Source organism: Macaca fascicularis, chromosome 8, assembly GCF_037993035.2.
Source record: "Macaca fascicularis isolate 582-1 chromosome 8, T2T-MFA8v1.1".
In the NCBI taxonomy this organism is placed as follows: domain Eukaryota; kingdom Metazoa; phylum Chordata; class Mammalia; order Primates; family Cercopithecidae; genus Macaca; species Macaca fascicularis.
Genome location: NC_088382.1, coordinates 33,659,229 through 33,677,379, shown reverse-complemented (window position 1 = coordinate 33,677,379; position 18,151 = coordinate 33,659,229). Strand labels below are relative to the sequence as shown.

Sequence of the window (18,151 nt, the reverse complement as noted above, 5' to 3'; positions counted from 1 at the left end):
ACCACATTTTCAAAACTGCCAGAAAAGGTTAAGCAGGCAATGATGTTGAATTTTGTTGAGTTATTTTGCTTACTTACTGAAGGAACCAGCTTTCATGTTGCTATTCTGATTGGGACATGCAAAAATAATCCCTTTGGATTTTTATTCCAGCTTATGCTCAAGAAAGACAGAAACACTCCCTCCCTTTCACTCCCTCTCTTCAACCCTCCCGGCTCCTCAAGATAAGCATAACAAAATGTGTTTATTTCTGAAAATAATCAATAGCTGGTGGCTTGCATTAATGGATGACACGGGAAAAACACACCACTTGACATGATTGACCACTACACACATCAGTGCAGAGACAGATTTGCAGACTAGGGTCAGCCTCCAGGGACTTTAATTAAAAGAGGGTTGTCAGGAATGTACCAGGGTGCTGACTTTATCATCAGGGTTTCTGGGCAGGATGCTGAGATTGATTCATCCTTACATCTTCCCAGCAGAGAATTATGTTGCCAATTAGCTACTATAAACATTTCACCTCAAAGGCCTTGAGCTCTTATGGCCAGAGAGGTCATGATTCACAGCTCTGCCTCTTCCTTTCTTCAAGGTGTTCTATTCTGAAAAAATTGGAGGTTTAAACACCATGAAGGTCTCGAAGGCAAAGGACAAGTGGATATTTCACTCAAGTAAAACACCACTGGTAGGGATATACTGTGTTCTCAAGTCACAAACAGAAAAGCAGTATAACATAATAGTTCAGAACAGAGAGGACAGAGTCAGACTGCTTGGGTTTGAATCTTGGCTCTGCCATTTTTTATGTGTGTAAACTTGAGCACAATTTATTCAACTGCTCCAAGTTTCATTTTCCTCATTTGAAAAAATGAGATTCACCCATTTGAAAAGACTGTGACGACACTTTAATAATTCATGTAAGGGGCTTGCTGGTGAATGTCTTTCTCTCTATACACCCCAAAACATAACAGTATTTTATATACTAAGAAGATCAATTTGCTTTAAAAGTTTTCATTCTATAAAAAGGATAGAAAAATAGTCCCTTTTATAAAAGTACAACCCGGCAGAAGAAACTCAGGAAATTCTATAAAAGGTGGCACTCTCTTCACACCACCTTCTCCTCCTTTCTCACTTCCTCCCACCTGACCTGGCACCTGACCTCTGTTCCCCTGGGCCATCATCATTATTGTTGCATTAAAGGGATGGCTGTCAGGTGGAGTTATGTCCATTATGACATGGTGCCCTCTTGGCACATAAGCTAGACTGTTTTATCTTTGTTGGGTCTAACTGGCTGCCCCCGCAACCCTCCTTCCTCCTCCTCAACACAAGAGTTTTTAGTTGTCATATCCTATTCTCTCTCCCTAAGAAGCTGAATCCTATCTCTCAACCTGTCATGCCTTTATCACTGGGGACCTGCTTCAATGAGGATGATCTTTAACCAGAAATCAAGATAGTCCATCACCTAATCGTAAGTGCGGTCCCTGCCAGGCACTGCTATCACAACCACACTGACCAACTTAAGACTTCCTGAACATAGGCCCTTCCAGGGAAGGGCCTGAACATAGGCCCTTCCAGGCCCTTCCATAGGCCCTGAACATATACCTTCCAGGGCCCCGATTCGATCAGCTCCAGCTTTCTCCTATCCTCCAAAGGCCAACCTTCAAAAGGTTTCTTCTTGGCAGCATGGTTATTTCAGCATAGTTTCTAAGTGCTTGGTGTCTAATATACTATGAAGTTTTCAATCCTAGCAACATTATGTATCTATCAAGTGATCTTATTTCCATAGGAAGGACAGGTAACTGCACTAAATATTTCAATAAACACCAGGAAATATGACCCTCAACTCATAACTAGGTATCCTTTAAAATTTTGTTTTACTTTGTTTGAAAGTTTTCCCATGGAAAAAATAATCATGGTTAGGTTCTTAACCCAGTTCATAAAAACCTATTTACATTTCTGAAGAACAGTATCAACAGTACTATTTCAAATAATAAGATATGAAATTAGGAATAAATCTTCACTAACATTATTGCATTTGAAATATAAATATGTAATTATGTAATTATCCCAAGTGAGACTATACATTAGAACTCAGTTGTTAAATCTCCTTTACTCATTAACCTTTTAAAAACATCTCTTTATGAAGTGCTTTCTCAAATATTTCATTTCTTGCTCCAAAAAGCCCTCAGGAAGCATACAGACTTTTGTCTCATTTTATAATTTCTGAAAGATAAAAAAGGTACCTTAAATGGTCTGAAAAGCAGATAGAGCTCCCGAGGTTTGATATCCAGAGGAAGGCCACTAACAAATAGGGTCCGGACCTGGAAAAATAAATTTAGGAAGTGATCAAGGGTGTGGACACTCCAGAGAGTTAACTCTCACCTGAAATCTCAAAAACATGTTATTCCAAATGTTCCACAACTCATACTAAATTCATGCTCTTTCCATGATACAATGAATACTTCACTGTTAAGATGCCACTAAACCAACTCTTTTTTTTTTCCTTTTTAAATTTTAGGGGAGATGCAGCTTTCTGTGTTATCTTAAGGTACATTCCCTAAGCCAACACTTGAATATTTCTATGTGAATTATTCAGAGTGAATTACATCTAGTTGATTTAAATTTACAAGCTAACTTTTCCCAACTAGACATTGCACAGTTATAAAAATGTGAAGGATGGGGGAAGGTTCCATATAATTTAAATATTAGCTTAAGAAAAAAATGACATGAGCACAGTAACTCTGCCACTCCTCTGCCCTAAATATATGGTCAATATAATGTACTTCAAAAATAATACAAAAACAATTTGTTTCCTCCTGCTTGCTTTTTGTTGCTGCTTTCCTCATAGGCATTAATTACAATACCTTTAATAAATGTAAAAGTACAGTTAAGCCCAATGCACCTAAATAGTAACCAAAATGCATTAATTCTGCATCTGTTCGGTTCCAAAACAGCAGGGCCAACCTCACTAACTATCGTTCCCATTGCGTTTTTTTGTTTTGTTTTTTTGTTTTAAAATTTTAAGTACTGGGGTACATGTGCAGGATGTGCAGGTTACAAAGGTAAACACATACCATGGTGGTTTGCTGCACAGATCAACCTATCACCTAGGTATTAAGCCCAGTAACTATTAGCTGTTCTTCCTGAGGCTCTTCCTCCCCTCAAGCCCCTGACAGGCCCAATGTGTGCTGTTCCCCATCATGTGTCCCTATGCCCTCATCCTTCAGCTCCCACTTGTGAGAATATGTGGTGTTTGGTTTTCTGTTCCTGTGTTAGTTTGCTGAGGATAATGACTTACAGCTCCATCCATGTCCCTGCAAAGGACATGACCTCATTCCCTTTTGTGGCTGCATAGTATTCCATGGTGTATGTGTACATTTTCTTTCTCCAGTCTATCACTGATGGGTATTTGGGTTGATTCCATGATTTTGCTATTGTGAATAGTGCTGCAATGAACATATACGCGCATGTATCTTCCTAACAGAATGACATATATTCCTTTGGGTATATATCCAGTAATGGGATTGCTGGGTCAAATGGTACTTCTGCTTCTACATCTTTGAGGAATCACTATACTGCCTTCCACCCATTGTGTTTAAGGCACAATCAACACATAGGCCTACCATGACCAAGGTACCTGGCCACGGTGCCACTAATAAAAGTCATTCAAGACACATATGTAAATACATATAGTGTAGGGTGTACACTATGTGCTTAGTGTCTACTAAAATACAGAACACAGGGGAAACACCAGAGAAAGCATCCGAATAAGAATCTAAAGGATGGGCATTTACCAAATAGAGCCAAAAGATGAGGTGGGATGCCTAAGAATCACAGGCAGAGAAAAGCATTCACCAAGGCAGTGAAGTAGAGGAAGAAAAAATACATTCTCGGGAAAGGGCAAGCCAAAACTAAACAAGAAGCTTGGGGTCAAACCACACAAAACATCAAAAGTCACTGGCTCAGGAATTTGATCTTGATTCAATAGGCAAGGAGTAGCTACTGAATTATCATATTTTCTATTTCTTTTTCTCTACTCACACGGATGCAACAAAACTGAAAACTTGATGCTCAACTGTTCAATTGTCAACCATGTATATACATGGAAGATTTTTCCTCAGTGAAAGACAGGGAGAATATTAGACAGACAGACAGTGTGCTACCATGTCTGGCTAATTTTTTGGAAAGATGGGGTTTCACCATGTTGCCCAGGCTGATCTCAAACTCCTGAGCTCAAGAGATCCGCCCATCTTGGCCTCCCACAGTGCTGGGATTACAGATATAAGCCACCTCGTCTAGCTTTAGGCTTTTTGTGAGATTCCCAACACTTTTCATTGCTTATTGTTATACAGAAGTGTGAATCACCAAGCAAGGCCTGTTTACTGACCCAGCACAGTACCCAGTAAAATGTCATGCCATTTGCATGTGTGTTTGATAAACACTATAATGATGTAAATAGCCCCAGAATTCTGAATGCCTTATTTTATGATTTATAAACAGCTTTATTGAGGTTATGATTGATATATAATAAACTACACATCTTGAAAGTGTACGATTTTATGTTTTGAGATATGTATAACCTAAGAAACATCACAACCAAGACAATCTATCACCACCAAAAGTTTATTCATGCCCCTTTAATCCTTCCTCTCACTCTGTCCCACCATTCTCCATTCCTAGGCAATCACAGATCTGGTCTCTTTATATATATGCTTCAAACACTTACACAGAGGGAACCATAGAGTATGTTTTTCATCTGGCTTCTTTCCCTTAGCATGAAGTGAAATTTACTTTGAGATTTATCTATGTTGTTGAATGTATCAACAGTCTATTCCTTTTTATTACTGAGAAGTATTCTGGAGTGTGGATACACCACAGTTTGTTTATCCATTCACATGCTGACAGACATTTGGGTTATTCTAGCTTTGGCTTTTACAAATAAAATGGCTTTGAACATTCATGTACAAATCTTTGTATGGATGTATACTTTCTTTCTTTTTGGATAAACACCTAGAAGTGGAATGCCTATATATGAAAGGTACATGCTTTTTTTTATGCCCATCAATTCCTTGTCTTATGGTTCAGAACATGGTAAATGTTCTGTGTGCACTTAAAACAAATGTGTATTCTGCTGGGGCTGGGTGGAATGATCTATAAGTATCAATTAGGTGAAGTTTGTTGCTCAAGTTTTCTGTATCTTTTGCATACTCACTTCCAATACCCCCAACTTTGTCACCAGATAAACAAGTTCCTGGGGGTCTTTATGAGGTTGGCCAAGGCAGAATTGCTGACAAGTGTCAAAGATACAAACAGTGAGGAAATCCTGCTAATCCAGTGTGCCCACCCTGTCACCTGCAACTCTCCTCCCCTAGTCCAGAAAGTGAACCCCATGTGTTCCACTTGGTTGTTCTGGTCAGGATAACCTGGGCAGAGCGAGAATATCATCTCCCATGCATTCAGATTTTGGGGACTGCCTGTTTTCTCTCTGACACTGTGCCAGGTGCTAATGGATTACAGGAATTTCCACAAAAATGATATGGTAAGCAGAACATACGTTCTAGGTGTCATGGTGCCATGTATCTAGTGGTGCATCTTACCATGTGATAAATATGAATTAGAATTTGAGGAGTTAACCTAGAAAATAAACTGTTATTTACGACATTGTTATAGAGAAAAGGGCATCATAAACGTCAATTTACCAACAGAGGTTACTTGAAATCTGGGGATTATCAACAAAAGGTTACTTAATATAAATTAAAGTTCATCTGTATCATACAATGAAATACTACACAGCCAATAAAAATGATGTTCAAGAAAAAAGTATATATAGCTCCACTTTGTTTTATAAAGTAGCCAACATATAAGTATTCATAAAGGAAAAAAATTTATCTTATAGTATGTGTACTCAAATGTTTCTATCATTTAGCTCTCAATGGTATAGTAACTGATTTTAATGTTTATTAGCTTATTTGTATTTTCCATCTTTCTAAAATAAATATGCATTAAATGCTGTAAGTTTATTTTATTAGGTTAAGAACTACTTCAATTTATTACCTCCCTTTCTTTAAGGGACTAGAGACAAAGTCGATATTTATATCAATATTATATTATAAAGTTTATGGAGGAAATTCTTTCTTAGGTAAATATTCCATAATGGAAAGTGAAGAGATTCTTATCTTAGTGTTTCAATAGAAAATTGCTATACATAGGGAAAAAGAAAATCCGAGCTCCTGTCAGGCCTAAGTTTGCCATTCACCCATAGATGCCAAGAGGCTCAAAGCAACTCTGTTTTGTTCATCAAACTGGAGGCAGATCAGATGTTTGGCATTTTATTTAAACATGGATGAGACTTAGGTTTCCTAGAATCTCATGAAGTCCACTATTGTTTCAGAAATCTACCAGAATATCTCATCTCACTCACTGAGATATTCTTTCCTCCAGCAGAACACACTGACAAGGGGGAAATAATTTCTGAATACTTACATTATGTATTTGATTCCAACTAGAGGTCACTTAAATCCAAGAGCATAATGTGCTTGGAATCCTAGAGACCTCCTCAGACTAGGAAAGTCATCAAGCAAGTTTTAAAAAAATCATGAATAATGAATGGAAAAAATAGCTTCCTGAAGATCAAATTCATGCTTTTCTATGGTGACTGGGATCTAGAATCACAAATTTTTTTTTTTTTTTTTTTAGATGGAATCTCGCTTTGTTGCCCAGGCTGGAGTGCAATGGCGCCATCTTGGCTTACTGAGACTTCTGTTTCCCAGGTTCAAGCCATTCTCCTGCCTCAGCCTCCCGAGTAGCTGGGATTACAGGTGCTCACCACCACACTCAGCTAATTTTTGTATTTTTAGTAGAGATGGGGTTTCACCATATTGGCCAGCCTGGTCTCGAACTCCTGACCTCAGGTGATCTGCCCGTGTTGGCCTCCCAAAGTGCTGGGATTATAGGTGTGAGCCACCGTGCCTGGCCTGGAATCACAGAAATATTTTAAAATATTTTAGTTTCCCTACTCTAAAAAGTATATTACCATCATACTTTTCATCTGAGCCACTAAAGGGCACTTCAGAGTTTTGGCTTTGCTAAGCCTACTGAATTCATAAAGACATGATTCCTGCCTTCAGGGAGCTTACTGTCAGTGAAATAAACTGAATATGTAATGGCTGCCTGTGATCACAGAAAGCTTAGCTCATTCACAAAGTAAATAAAAAAACCCCAAGAGTAAGATACAAGCATAAGCAGCATGTAAATCCATGATGAAATACTCATTAACAAAACTGTTCCCCAAAAATAACAAATGAATTACTACGCCAACTGAACTTTGCAGCAGGTCAAAGCATTATCCAGAGCAGCCCTTAGTTTACCAGCAATGTCTATGGACACAGATGTGCCTGGCACTATGCCTTTAGCATCCGCAGATGTTTACTTTATGGAACACACGGGGAAACATATTTCTTAGACAAGTACACAACATGCCTCATAGAAGTTCAAGAGATGAAACTGCTGACAGTTTTGTCCCAAAGGGACTCACAAAGATTTGTAGATGTACCTTCAACTTCCTTTTTACCCCAATAGGACTGAAAGAATAAATGCTAGTAAAAATCATCCTGTGCTGGGCAGAAGAGCAAGAGTGTTCTTGGCTTAGCCATTATCCAGCATTCCTACAGAGGCTACAGTCAGATTTGGATAAACTGGCCACGTGTTCTTAAATGGCACTGCCAGCTCCCACTAGGAAAGGCAAGACATTTTATTGACCGGCTTCTCATGTAATAAACTCCGATTCAGTAAGTAAAGTCATTTGTGGCAGTCTTGAGCTTCCCTGGAGAGAAAGGCCAAAAGCAGGCCTTGAAATGGCCCTCTCTTTAATAAAGAGCGCATCTAATCTTGTTGGTAATCTAGGCATGAAAATAAAAAGCAATAGAAAAATGCTCGACTTCAGTACACAACAGAGAATAATCACACACACTTTTCAACTAGCAGCCACATCTGGTAAACACATAGTATCCAAAGACTATGAGCATTTTCTGTGCACGTTCTAGTTTTTCATAAAGGTTTTAAGGTCATCCATCTAGTTGCTCTGAGCTGGCCTCTTGAGGTTCCTCTTAAAATCATGGCACTGGGAAGGATAAGTATCTTCTAATGATTCAGGAATGACTGTGTATAGTTACTTATTTGAAACGCTCTGAGTAAACCCATGGTGTTAATGGCTATATTCATCTCTCTCTCTGCTAGCTCTCTCTTAATCTACCCATATTCTTAAAGATATAAATGAAGACCCCCAAAGCAGCTTTTAAATGTGCTATATGTTTGAATCATTCTTTTGGAGAAACCATTCTTGAAACACACAGTGGATTCACAGATGAAACCTTTCAATGGGCGTTTTAGAGTTTGAAGGCTGTTTTTTGTAGTGTATAACACAGTCCTAGACACAGAGTGTATGTTCTATAAATATCTCTTGACTGATTTAGAAATATACGTAAATCCATAATACATAATTATGTATTATGTACATATACATAATCATATGTATATGTACATATACATAATACATAATCCCGTATTCATGGAGATATAAGTATTTGCTTGTAAACAGTTCAGCTGATGACATGGCAAACAAAATAAGATGGCATTTCCCAGTCACAACTGTATCAACAGAGTTACATAACATCAACTGACAAACACCCATATATGGCAAAAAGGCAGGAGAGATTAGTATTATAAGATAAAGGTATTTACAACGGGGGAAAAGGAAGTAGGATAAAAATCAATCTGAATCAAGGAGAAAAATGTAAGACATAGACTGAAATGGAGACTGACCCAAAAAGAGAAAGTGCAAAAGAACTTCAGGACTATATAGACCAGAATAGTGATCAATATATGGTTACTAGGAAAATTATTCACATTTTAACTTATAATTAAAACATACTTACAAATACATATGTCCAATTTCAACAAATGCAAATTCGTAATTAACAAAGTTTTTTTGGGGAAAAAAAAAAAAGCCCAAATTCATTAACTTGCACATTTAAAAAGCTGAGTAAGTAGATATCCAGATTTACTGACAGAGAACAAGGTTCGTAATTATTAAGGGAAAAAGCAAACAGCAGGAACTGCCCATATCCCCGGTTTAATTCTCTTAGGGTTTTTATAAGTTAGTACATGCTCAAGGGGGAAAAAAAGGTATTAAAGGAATACATACCAAGTTATCTATATGTTAATAGTGGAGAGGAAGGTAGAATTATAGATAAACTTCATTTTATGTATTTATACATTTTGGCATTTAAATTACAAGCATAAACGACTATTTTAAAAATGAGAACAAATCCAAGCCCAAATGTATTTCCTTGGTTTGGAAATACAAACTCAGCGTGTCCACTGTCCTTAGAAATACTCTTTCTCATTTTCCTGCCCGTCCTTGATCCTCAGGGACAAGCTTGATCTGGCAAAAATATATTCATGTAACTTGCTTCACATTTCAATTCTGACCAACAGTCAGTATTTACTTCTGAAAAAATAATCCTAACCAAAAAAGGGAACCAGTGACTAAGGTTGCCCCAGGAGCAGAAACATCCTGGTTTCAGTCAAAGGAGTATTCTTGCTTTGTGACTGCTCTACTGAGACAAGAACAGAGGGATCACTCCCATTCCAAGACTATGGCAGTGCCATCCCTCTCTGACAGACCATGTAATATAAACTTGGGTTTCAGAAACTGAGAAGTTAAGGCCTCCACATAACCGTGCAGCACAAATCTCATAGAGCTGGGTTGTTTTAACACAAAAGAGGGGCATCAGAGCCCAGTTTGTAAATTTTACACACTGGTTAAATTCTTTTACTCTTTTAAAATAATCTATAAGTTATTTGTTTATTTTGTAACCATGAGCTGAAACACCAAGTTGCAAGACTCAACCCTGCTGAGGACTGCTGGTCATCTCATTTCCAAAGGCGGCTTTGTTGTCTTGGTATGATTTCCCATTCAGGCCTTGCCACCATGAAAATGGATTACTGCAACCATTAAAATGGTCTGCCAGGCATTTAATTCTGATTGCAGCTCAGCAGAAGTGAACTGGCTTTGGTCAAGCTCCAGTTTCTAGTTGGCACTGACTTCAAGAAAAGCAGGTGGTCAAGTTCTTACTTCCCGAAAATGGTCACCTATTGGACTTAAAGACTTGTTCCTTTTTCGTGCCCTGGGAAGGCATGCTTTGGTTCAGGAGATCACATTGCTATAGTCACCAAGGATTCACTAACCATAGGATTTAAAAAAGGGCCACTGGCCAGGCATGGTGGCTCATGCCTCTAATTCCAGCACTTTGGGAGGCCGAGGCAGGTGGATCATCTGAGGTCAGGAAATGGAGACCAGCCTGACCAACATGGTGAAACCCCATCTCTACTAAAAATACAAAAATTAGCCAGCGTGGTGGTCGGCACCTGTAATCCCAGGTACTTGGGAGGTTGAGGCAGGAGAATCACTTGAACCCGGGAGGCAGAGGTTGCTGTGAGCCGAGATGGCACCACTGCACTCTAGCCTGGGTGACAGAGCAAGACTCCATCTCAAAAAAAAAAAAAGCCACTGTGCTGTTGTTATGAACTCCCAGGTTCCCAGGTTTGGGTCTCACTCTGGTCAAGCTGGAGTGCAATGGTACGATCATAGCTCACTGCAGCCTAGAATGCCTGGGCTCAAGTGATTCTCCCACCTCAGCCAACCAAGTAGCTAGGACTAATGGTGTGTGCCACAACATCCAATTAATCTTACTATGTTTATTTTTTGTAGGGACGAGGTCTTGCCCAAGCTGGTCTCAAACGCCTGGTCTCAAGTGATCTTTACACCTTAGCCTACCAAAGTATTGAGATTATAGGTGTAAGCTATCACACCTAGCCTATTTTAGTATTAATCATTGCTCTTTCCTTTCTAAAAGAAAAAGCCAGGCCGGGCGCGGTGGCTCAAGCCTGTAATCCCAGCACTTTGGGAGGCGGAGACGGGCAGATCACGAGGTCAGGAGATCGAGACCATCCTGGCTAACACGGTGAAACCCCGTCTCTACTAAAAAAATACAAAAAACTAGCCGGGGGAGGTGGCGGGCGCCTGTAGTCCCAACTACTCGGGAGGCTGAGGCAGGAGAATGGCGTGAACCTGTGAGGCGGAGCTTGCAGTGAGCTGAGATCCGGCCACTGCACTCCAGCCCGGGCGGCAGAGACTCCGTCTCAAAAAAAAAAAAAAAAAAAAAAAAGAAAAGGCCGTCCATATATTAATAATTACCCACAGCGCATGACTCCCTAGTTTTGAGGAATCCACTAGTATTTACTGTTAAGTGACAGTTACTGACACAATCTGTAGAATAACCAAATTCACACCCTGATTTAGGACCTATGGAAACCAAGGTCCCTTTGCCAAGGTGATCACAAAGTTTTCGGCAGGATGATGGAAAGAAGGAAGACTAATGGGAGCACAGGTGGAAAAGAGAAGAACAATGATGTTCCATAATTCATAAAGGCAGAACCTGAGCACTGCTCAGACATGCTTGGGGAATAGGGACAGCAAGTTAGCACTGGGTACACCACACCACTATGTTCAATCTTTGAGGAGTCAATCCCAGCCCAATTCAGTGCTGACTTCTAATCAGCATGTTTCATAAGCTCTGACTTTGATAGGACTTCTTTTTTTCTTTTTTTGAGACCAAGTCTCACTCTGTCACCCAGGCTGGAATGCAGTGACACAATTTCAGCTCACTGCAACCTGTGCCTCCCAGGATCAAGCGATCCTCCTACCTCAGTCTCCTGAGTAGCTGGGATTACAGGCGCCTGCCATCACACCTGGCTAATTTTTGTATTTTTAGCAGAGACGGGGTTTCACCATGTTGGCCAGGCTGGTCTCGAACTCCTGACCTCAGGTGATCCACCTGCCTCGGCCTCTCAAAGTGCTGGGATTACAGGCGTGAGTCACCACGCCCTGCCTGATAGAACTTCTTAAGAAGCAAACTCCAACTCAGGCCATTCCTCATGTCTGCCATATATCTAAAAGGGAAAGAGAAAAGGTGAGAATTCCTAGGGTTTTAAGCTGCTAAAGTATAGGCAAGAGAAGTGTCTGTATATGTTAACACTTAACCTCGTTAAGAAATTCCCTTAGTACTCTCAGACACAGAGGGAAAGAGGTATATCAGATACAAATTAAGAATTTAAGGTTTGAATTAGACTAGACAGGAAACTATATGTGTGTATATATGAGAGAACTTAACCTCAGTATTAGGAAATTCACTGAATGCTGTCAAACAAGAAACATGGTTGTCAAATCCTTAGAGTTCAACAAAGAAGTTCCTTATAAAGGCAGGATGCTTCATCCCTTAACTCTGGTCCTGTTCTTACTCCATCCTTTAGTTCTTCTAACTAATTGTTAGATGGCTTGCTCTATTTCAACCCTGGTCAGCCTATGAAATGTTACTTTTCACACAATTTCACTGCATACATGCTAAAACATTAAGTTTTTTAATGTATACATCAGTCCAGTGTATTATGAACATAAAGTTGCATTCTAATGCCCTAAGGTGCACATGCCCTTATGGTTTAATCCTAAGTACCCTGAAGTTTAATGTCAAAATGATTACCACAATAAAGACTTTTCTATGGACTGACAAAACGAAATATAAGCACAGAATATGAAAAAGATCAAAATTCTAAGACCTCTCTTCCTTTCTCCTTTAGCATAATTTGGTGACTCATTTTACGAGTCATTTCATTTCTCTCAAACTACCTACTTAAAACTAACCCAGACGACACACAGTTCTTCGTGGTCATTTAAAGTACCAGGAAAAAAAAATTAGACAGTGGCAGTTCACAGTTCCAACACTGCCCAGGACTCTCAAGTATTTATTGCTTTTGATATTAGCAATATACAAACTCTGAGGAACTTCATCCCATTGCCAACTTCAGTTTACAATGCATTCTTAAAACTATGCACCGTGCTTCTAACAATTAGAGAAGGTGTGAACTAGAAAGCTGGGGTGGGGGGCGGTTTATTTCCCAATATTTAGTTATCAGAAATTGCCCGATATATAGTTTAAATTTCTTGGTGCCAGGCCAGTTAGTTCATCTTTAAACTGAAAGTTCTTTCCCGTATGACAGTGAGCATCCCAGTACTCGGCAGGAGGTGATCAGTATCTATCAACTAAATGAGTGAATGTAAAAATTGGGTCAAAGTACTAAACCAGATATAAAAGAGAGGGCCATATCACTCATGAATATCTAGATATGAACACGTAAGTATGAAGAAAGTCATTAAAACTTTTATTTTAAAGAAACAGGTTGTACTGGCGCAATCATAGCTCACTGCAGCCTCAACTTCCTTGGCTCAAAAAGATCCTCCTGCCTAAGCTTGCCAAGTAGCTGAGACAACAGGTATTCACAGCGGGCCTAATTTTTTTGTTTTCTGTATTTGTGGAAATGAGTTCTCCCTATGCTGCCTAGACTGGTCTTGAACTCTTGGGATCAAGTGATCCTCCTGCCTCCGCCTCCCCAAGTCCTGGGATTACAGGCAAGGGGCCACCAAACCTTGTGAGTTCGAATATGCACTCAAGAGGTTAAGTGCTCAAAGCATATGGTTCACAGAACAACCAAAAACACATGGAGTCTGCTGGGATTCAAATCCAGGTTCTGCAACTCACAAGGTATGCACTTGGACAAATCACTTAACTTTTCCGTTCCTAAGTTTCCTCATATTAAACTACGTCCACAATTTCTTTGATATTCCTCCCTTAAAGAAGTGGAGCTTAATCCCCTTCACCTTTAGCATGGTGAAACCTCATCTCTACTAAAAATACAAAACTTAGCTGGGCGTAGTGGCAGATACCTATAAACCCAGCTACTCAGGAGGCTGAGGCAGGAAAACCACTTGAACCCAGAAGGAGGAGAATGGAGTGAGTCGAGATTGCATCACTACACTCTAGCCTGGGTGACAGAGCAAGACTCTGTCTCCAAAAAAAGGAAAAAATTAAGTATAATGTTACTTAATTTTATAATATTACTGATTTGTTTAACCATCACTTTTTATTGTAGTATATGATATTTTAGCTACTTTATATTTACATTAAAATCCATACCTGATTGTATCTCACATGACACAAAAACAGTGATAATACTGGTGCTGGTGAAGATGCAGAGAAACAGAAATCTCTCACATATGTTGCTGTTGGGAATGCAAAAAGGTACAACCACACTAGAAAACAGGTTCTTATCAAACTATGCAATTTCCAAACAATCTAGCAGTTGTACCCTTGGGTACCTATTCTAAAGAAATAAAAACTCATGTTCACACAAAAACCTGAATGGTTAAACAAACTAGATATATACTTAACATGGGCTACTAGTCAGCAATGAGAATAAATAAACTACCAATACAAGCAACAACTTGAATGACTCTCAAGGGAATTACACTAAGTAAAAAAAGCCAAACCTCTAAAGATTACATAAGGCATAATCCCACTTATCTAACATACTCGAAAGCAACCTTAGGGATCTTTGTAGTGGGGACTTGTTCCCCACTAACTTGACTGTGGTGGTGGATCCATGAACCTACACATATAATAAAACTTCACAGAAACAAAATTAGTGGATTATATCAACTTCTTGATTGTGACACTGTGCTACAGTTTTCTAAGATGTTACTACAGGCAGAAACTAGGCAAAGGGCACAAGTGATCTCTCTGTATTCTTAGAACTGTACGTGAGGCAGGATGCGGTGGCTCACTTCTGTAATCTCAGCACTTTGGGAGGCCAAGGCAGATGGAAAACAAGGTCAGGAGATCAAGACCATCCTGGCTAACATGGTGAAACCCCGTCTCTACTAAAAAATACAAAAAATTAGCCGGGCGTGGTGGTGGGGGCCCGTAGTTCCAGCTACTCAGGAGGCTGAGACAGGAGAATCACTTGAACCCAGGAGGCAGAGGTTGCAATGAGCTGAGATAGCGCCACTGCACTCCAGCCTGGGCGACAGGGTGAAGCTTCACCTCCCAAAAACAAACAAACAAAAACTATATATGAAACTACGATGAGGTCAAATTTAAAAGTTTAGTTAAGCAAATTTCAGTATACGTTAAATAAATTTTAATATTTAAAACTTTTGAAGAAAAATTGTCCCTAAAAATTATCAAGTCACTTTTTATTTGGAGCCTATTTAGATTAAAACTATATAAATCACTTGTTTATGATGCCATAATGCTGTCAGGAATAAATAATTGTATCATCATCAATGAAGAGATTGGTATCAGTTGGTAAAGCTAGGCAGTAGCAGCTATGCAGTTAGGGGTGCATATGCATTTCTATTTTAAAGTCCCACCAGAAGACTGGTCTTTTTCCCGTTATTTTCTTTTTTTAGATGGGGTCTCACCTTCACCCAGGCTGGAATGCAGCGGTGTGATCGCGGCTCACTACAAACTCCACCTACCAGACTCAAGAGATCCTCCCCCACCTCAGCTTCCCAAGTAGATGGGACCACAGGTGTATGCCACAATGCCTGGTTAATCTTCCGTATTTTTGGTAGAGAAATACAAAATGTCAAAACATTTATTGAACTCCTGAGCTCAACTGATCTACCCACCTCAGCCTCCCAAAGTGCTGGGATTACAGGTGTGAGCCACCACACCCAGCTCCGTTGATTTTTAATTTACTAGATGCAGTAATCTAAAAGGCAATAAAATAAACATGACTCTTTTTTAAAAAAAGAGGTATTTCAACTTAAAATTTTCCTGATTTGTTTAATCACTACTTTTTATGGTACTGTAAGAAATCTTAGCTATAGTCTGCTTTAACATCTAGACTTAATTCCAGATGTATCTCACGTAATATAGAAAATAAATAGCAAGAATATAAATGTAAAATATTTTGAAGCTAATACCAGGAAGAAGACTAAGAGGGTCAAGCCTAGGGACGTTCACAGAGCACAGATGTTTATGTAGCCTAATGGGGCTTTGGTGAGCTCTCTACTAAGAATCACCCACTTTTCTAAAACTGTTTCTACAGAAAAATTCCATTCAGCCACTATTTAGACCACCACATGGCTGAAATACAAGTTTTTAGAACATAACATATTTTACATTAGTGCCTTTCTCTAATTCACAAACTAATTTACTTAATACTATTAAGCCCAGTGCTGATAATGAGTACTTCCAGTAAAAGAACAAACTTCCATTTTTAAGTTTAGATATTTGTAAGTTTGGATTGTTAGTTTAGATTAGCTTCTCCAATTGTATGCATTTCAAATTTCAGAATACATTCAGTACATTTAGGCTACAATTAATATGCCCCAGCCTACTCAGTACTCTCCACCAAAGACATATTTGTTTGATCTGATAACCACCTAATTATGTCTGTTAACTATTTATGTGGTTGTATGAATCAAGTCAATATTAAGTTTATATGCTGCTTATATGCATGTGTCATTATGTAGAGACACAGATCTTACAAGACTTGCTATGATGTAAAACTAGCAATGTTATGTGCCTGCTGGAAACAACAAAAGACAACAAATGTGAGAGGAAAAAAAAGGCGAGGTTTGTGGTTGAGAAATAACCTAGGTTAGCATGATTATATGTGCTTTTAAATTGATCTAAAGTATTTTTTAAAGTTTATTGAGATATTTAATCTGGCATTATATAAATTTTCAATGACTATAACGGGAGGAAAAGACCATTAAATTGAGGACTGTGGTTTAAATCATGCTTCTGTTTTAAAGCAAACTGTTGAGGCCTTCGGGACTGATCTTGTTGGGCCTCAGTTTCCTTATTTATGAAATGAAAGTGTGTAAGAGTCGATCTCCAAGTTCCATTCCAACTCCACAGGTATAACGAAAGGCTTTTGTTAAAAGCATACAGAGGTCACAAAACACCAGCTGGGAAGACCTAGTTCTTGTCATTGAGAACCTGTCAATCAAGCCACTTTTCACCACACATTTATTTAAAATGTACAATCTATTTATGGTTCATGTAATAATTAAAACAGAATGAAGCTGGGCAGTGTTCATGCCTGTAGTCCCAGCTACTCAGGAGGCTGAGTTCAAGGAAAGCCTGAGCAACAGAGATCCCATTATCTAAAAACAAAGAACAAAACAAAAAAACCCCACTTGGTGCAGTGGCTCATGCCTGTAATCTTAGCACTTTGGGAGGCCAAGGTGGGAGAATCGCTTGAGGTCAGGAGTTCGAGACCAGCCTGGCCAACATAGTGAAACTCTGTCTCTACTAAAAATATAAAAATTAGCCAGGTGTGGTGGCACACGCCTATAATCCCATCTATTCAGGAGGCTGAGGCAGGAGAATCACTTGAACCCAGGAGGTGGCGGTTGCGGTGAGCGGAGATTGTGCCACTGCACCCCACCTTGGGTGACAGAGCGAGACGCCATCTCAAAAAAAACAAAAAAAAACAAAACAAACAAACAAAAAAGGCCAACATGCTGGGTGTGGTGGCTCATGCCTATAATCCCATCACTTTGGGAGGCAACAAAGTGAGACCCCATCTTTACAAAAGCTAGCTCTGGATGTGGTGGCCCATGCCTTTGGTCCCAGCTACACAGGTGACTGAGGCAGGAGGATCACCTGAGCCCAAGGAGGTTGAGGCTGCAGTGAGCCATGTTTACACCACTGCACTCCAGCCTGAGTGACAGTGAGATCTTGTCTCAAAACAGCAACAACAGTGTTTGAGGCCACAAATTTAAAGAATTTAGCACAGAATTGCCAGTGCAAAACAAGGTAAATGAACTGCAGAATTACTGATGTGCAACCAGTTCATCACAGACACTGACCTAAGAGCCATGACTAAATCTACTTGTTTTTGTTTTTTTTTCTTGCGAAAGAATTACTCAGCAGACCATAGTGTTAAAGCTATAAACTCTGGAGTCAGATTGCCTGGGTTTGAATCCCAGCTCCAACACCAATTAGCTAAGCAATCTTGGACCAACTATTAATTAAATGAGTGCTTAGTGTCATCTGTAAAATAGGAGTAACAAAACCTTCCTCATAGGGTTGCTAAGAGGAATAAATCAGTGAATATTTGTAGAACCTTCAGAAAAGTACCTGACAGGCAGACTAAGTATGACCCAAGGTTTTGTTAAACAAATTCTGTAGGCCCTCCATATCTGTGGGTTCCACATCATGGATTCAACCAACCACAGATCAAA

At 39.4% G+C, this 18,151-nt stretch overlaps 1 protein-coding gene across 13 annotated transcripts in view; it reads right to left on the bottom strand.

Annotated features, from left to right (window-relative positions):
- Window positions 1-18,151, bottom strand: part of RBPMS (RNA binding protein, mRNA processing factor) — a 188,834-nt gene that overhangs the window by 96,712 nt on the left and 73,971 nt on the right. For all 13 annotated transcript variants that reach the window (XM_074000628.1, XM_065519038.2, XM_074000627.1 and 10 more), the window contains one exon: window positions 2,238-2,315. In XM_074000628.1, the coding sequence (XP_073856729.1) occupies window positions 2,238-2,315 (78 nt within the window). The remainder of the gene's footprint in view (window positions 1-2,237; window positions 2,316-18,151) is intronic.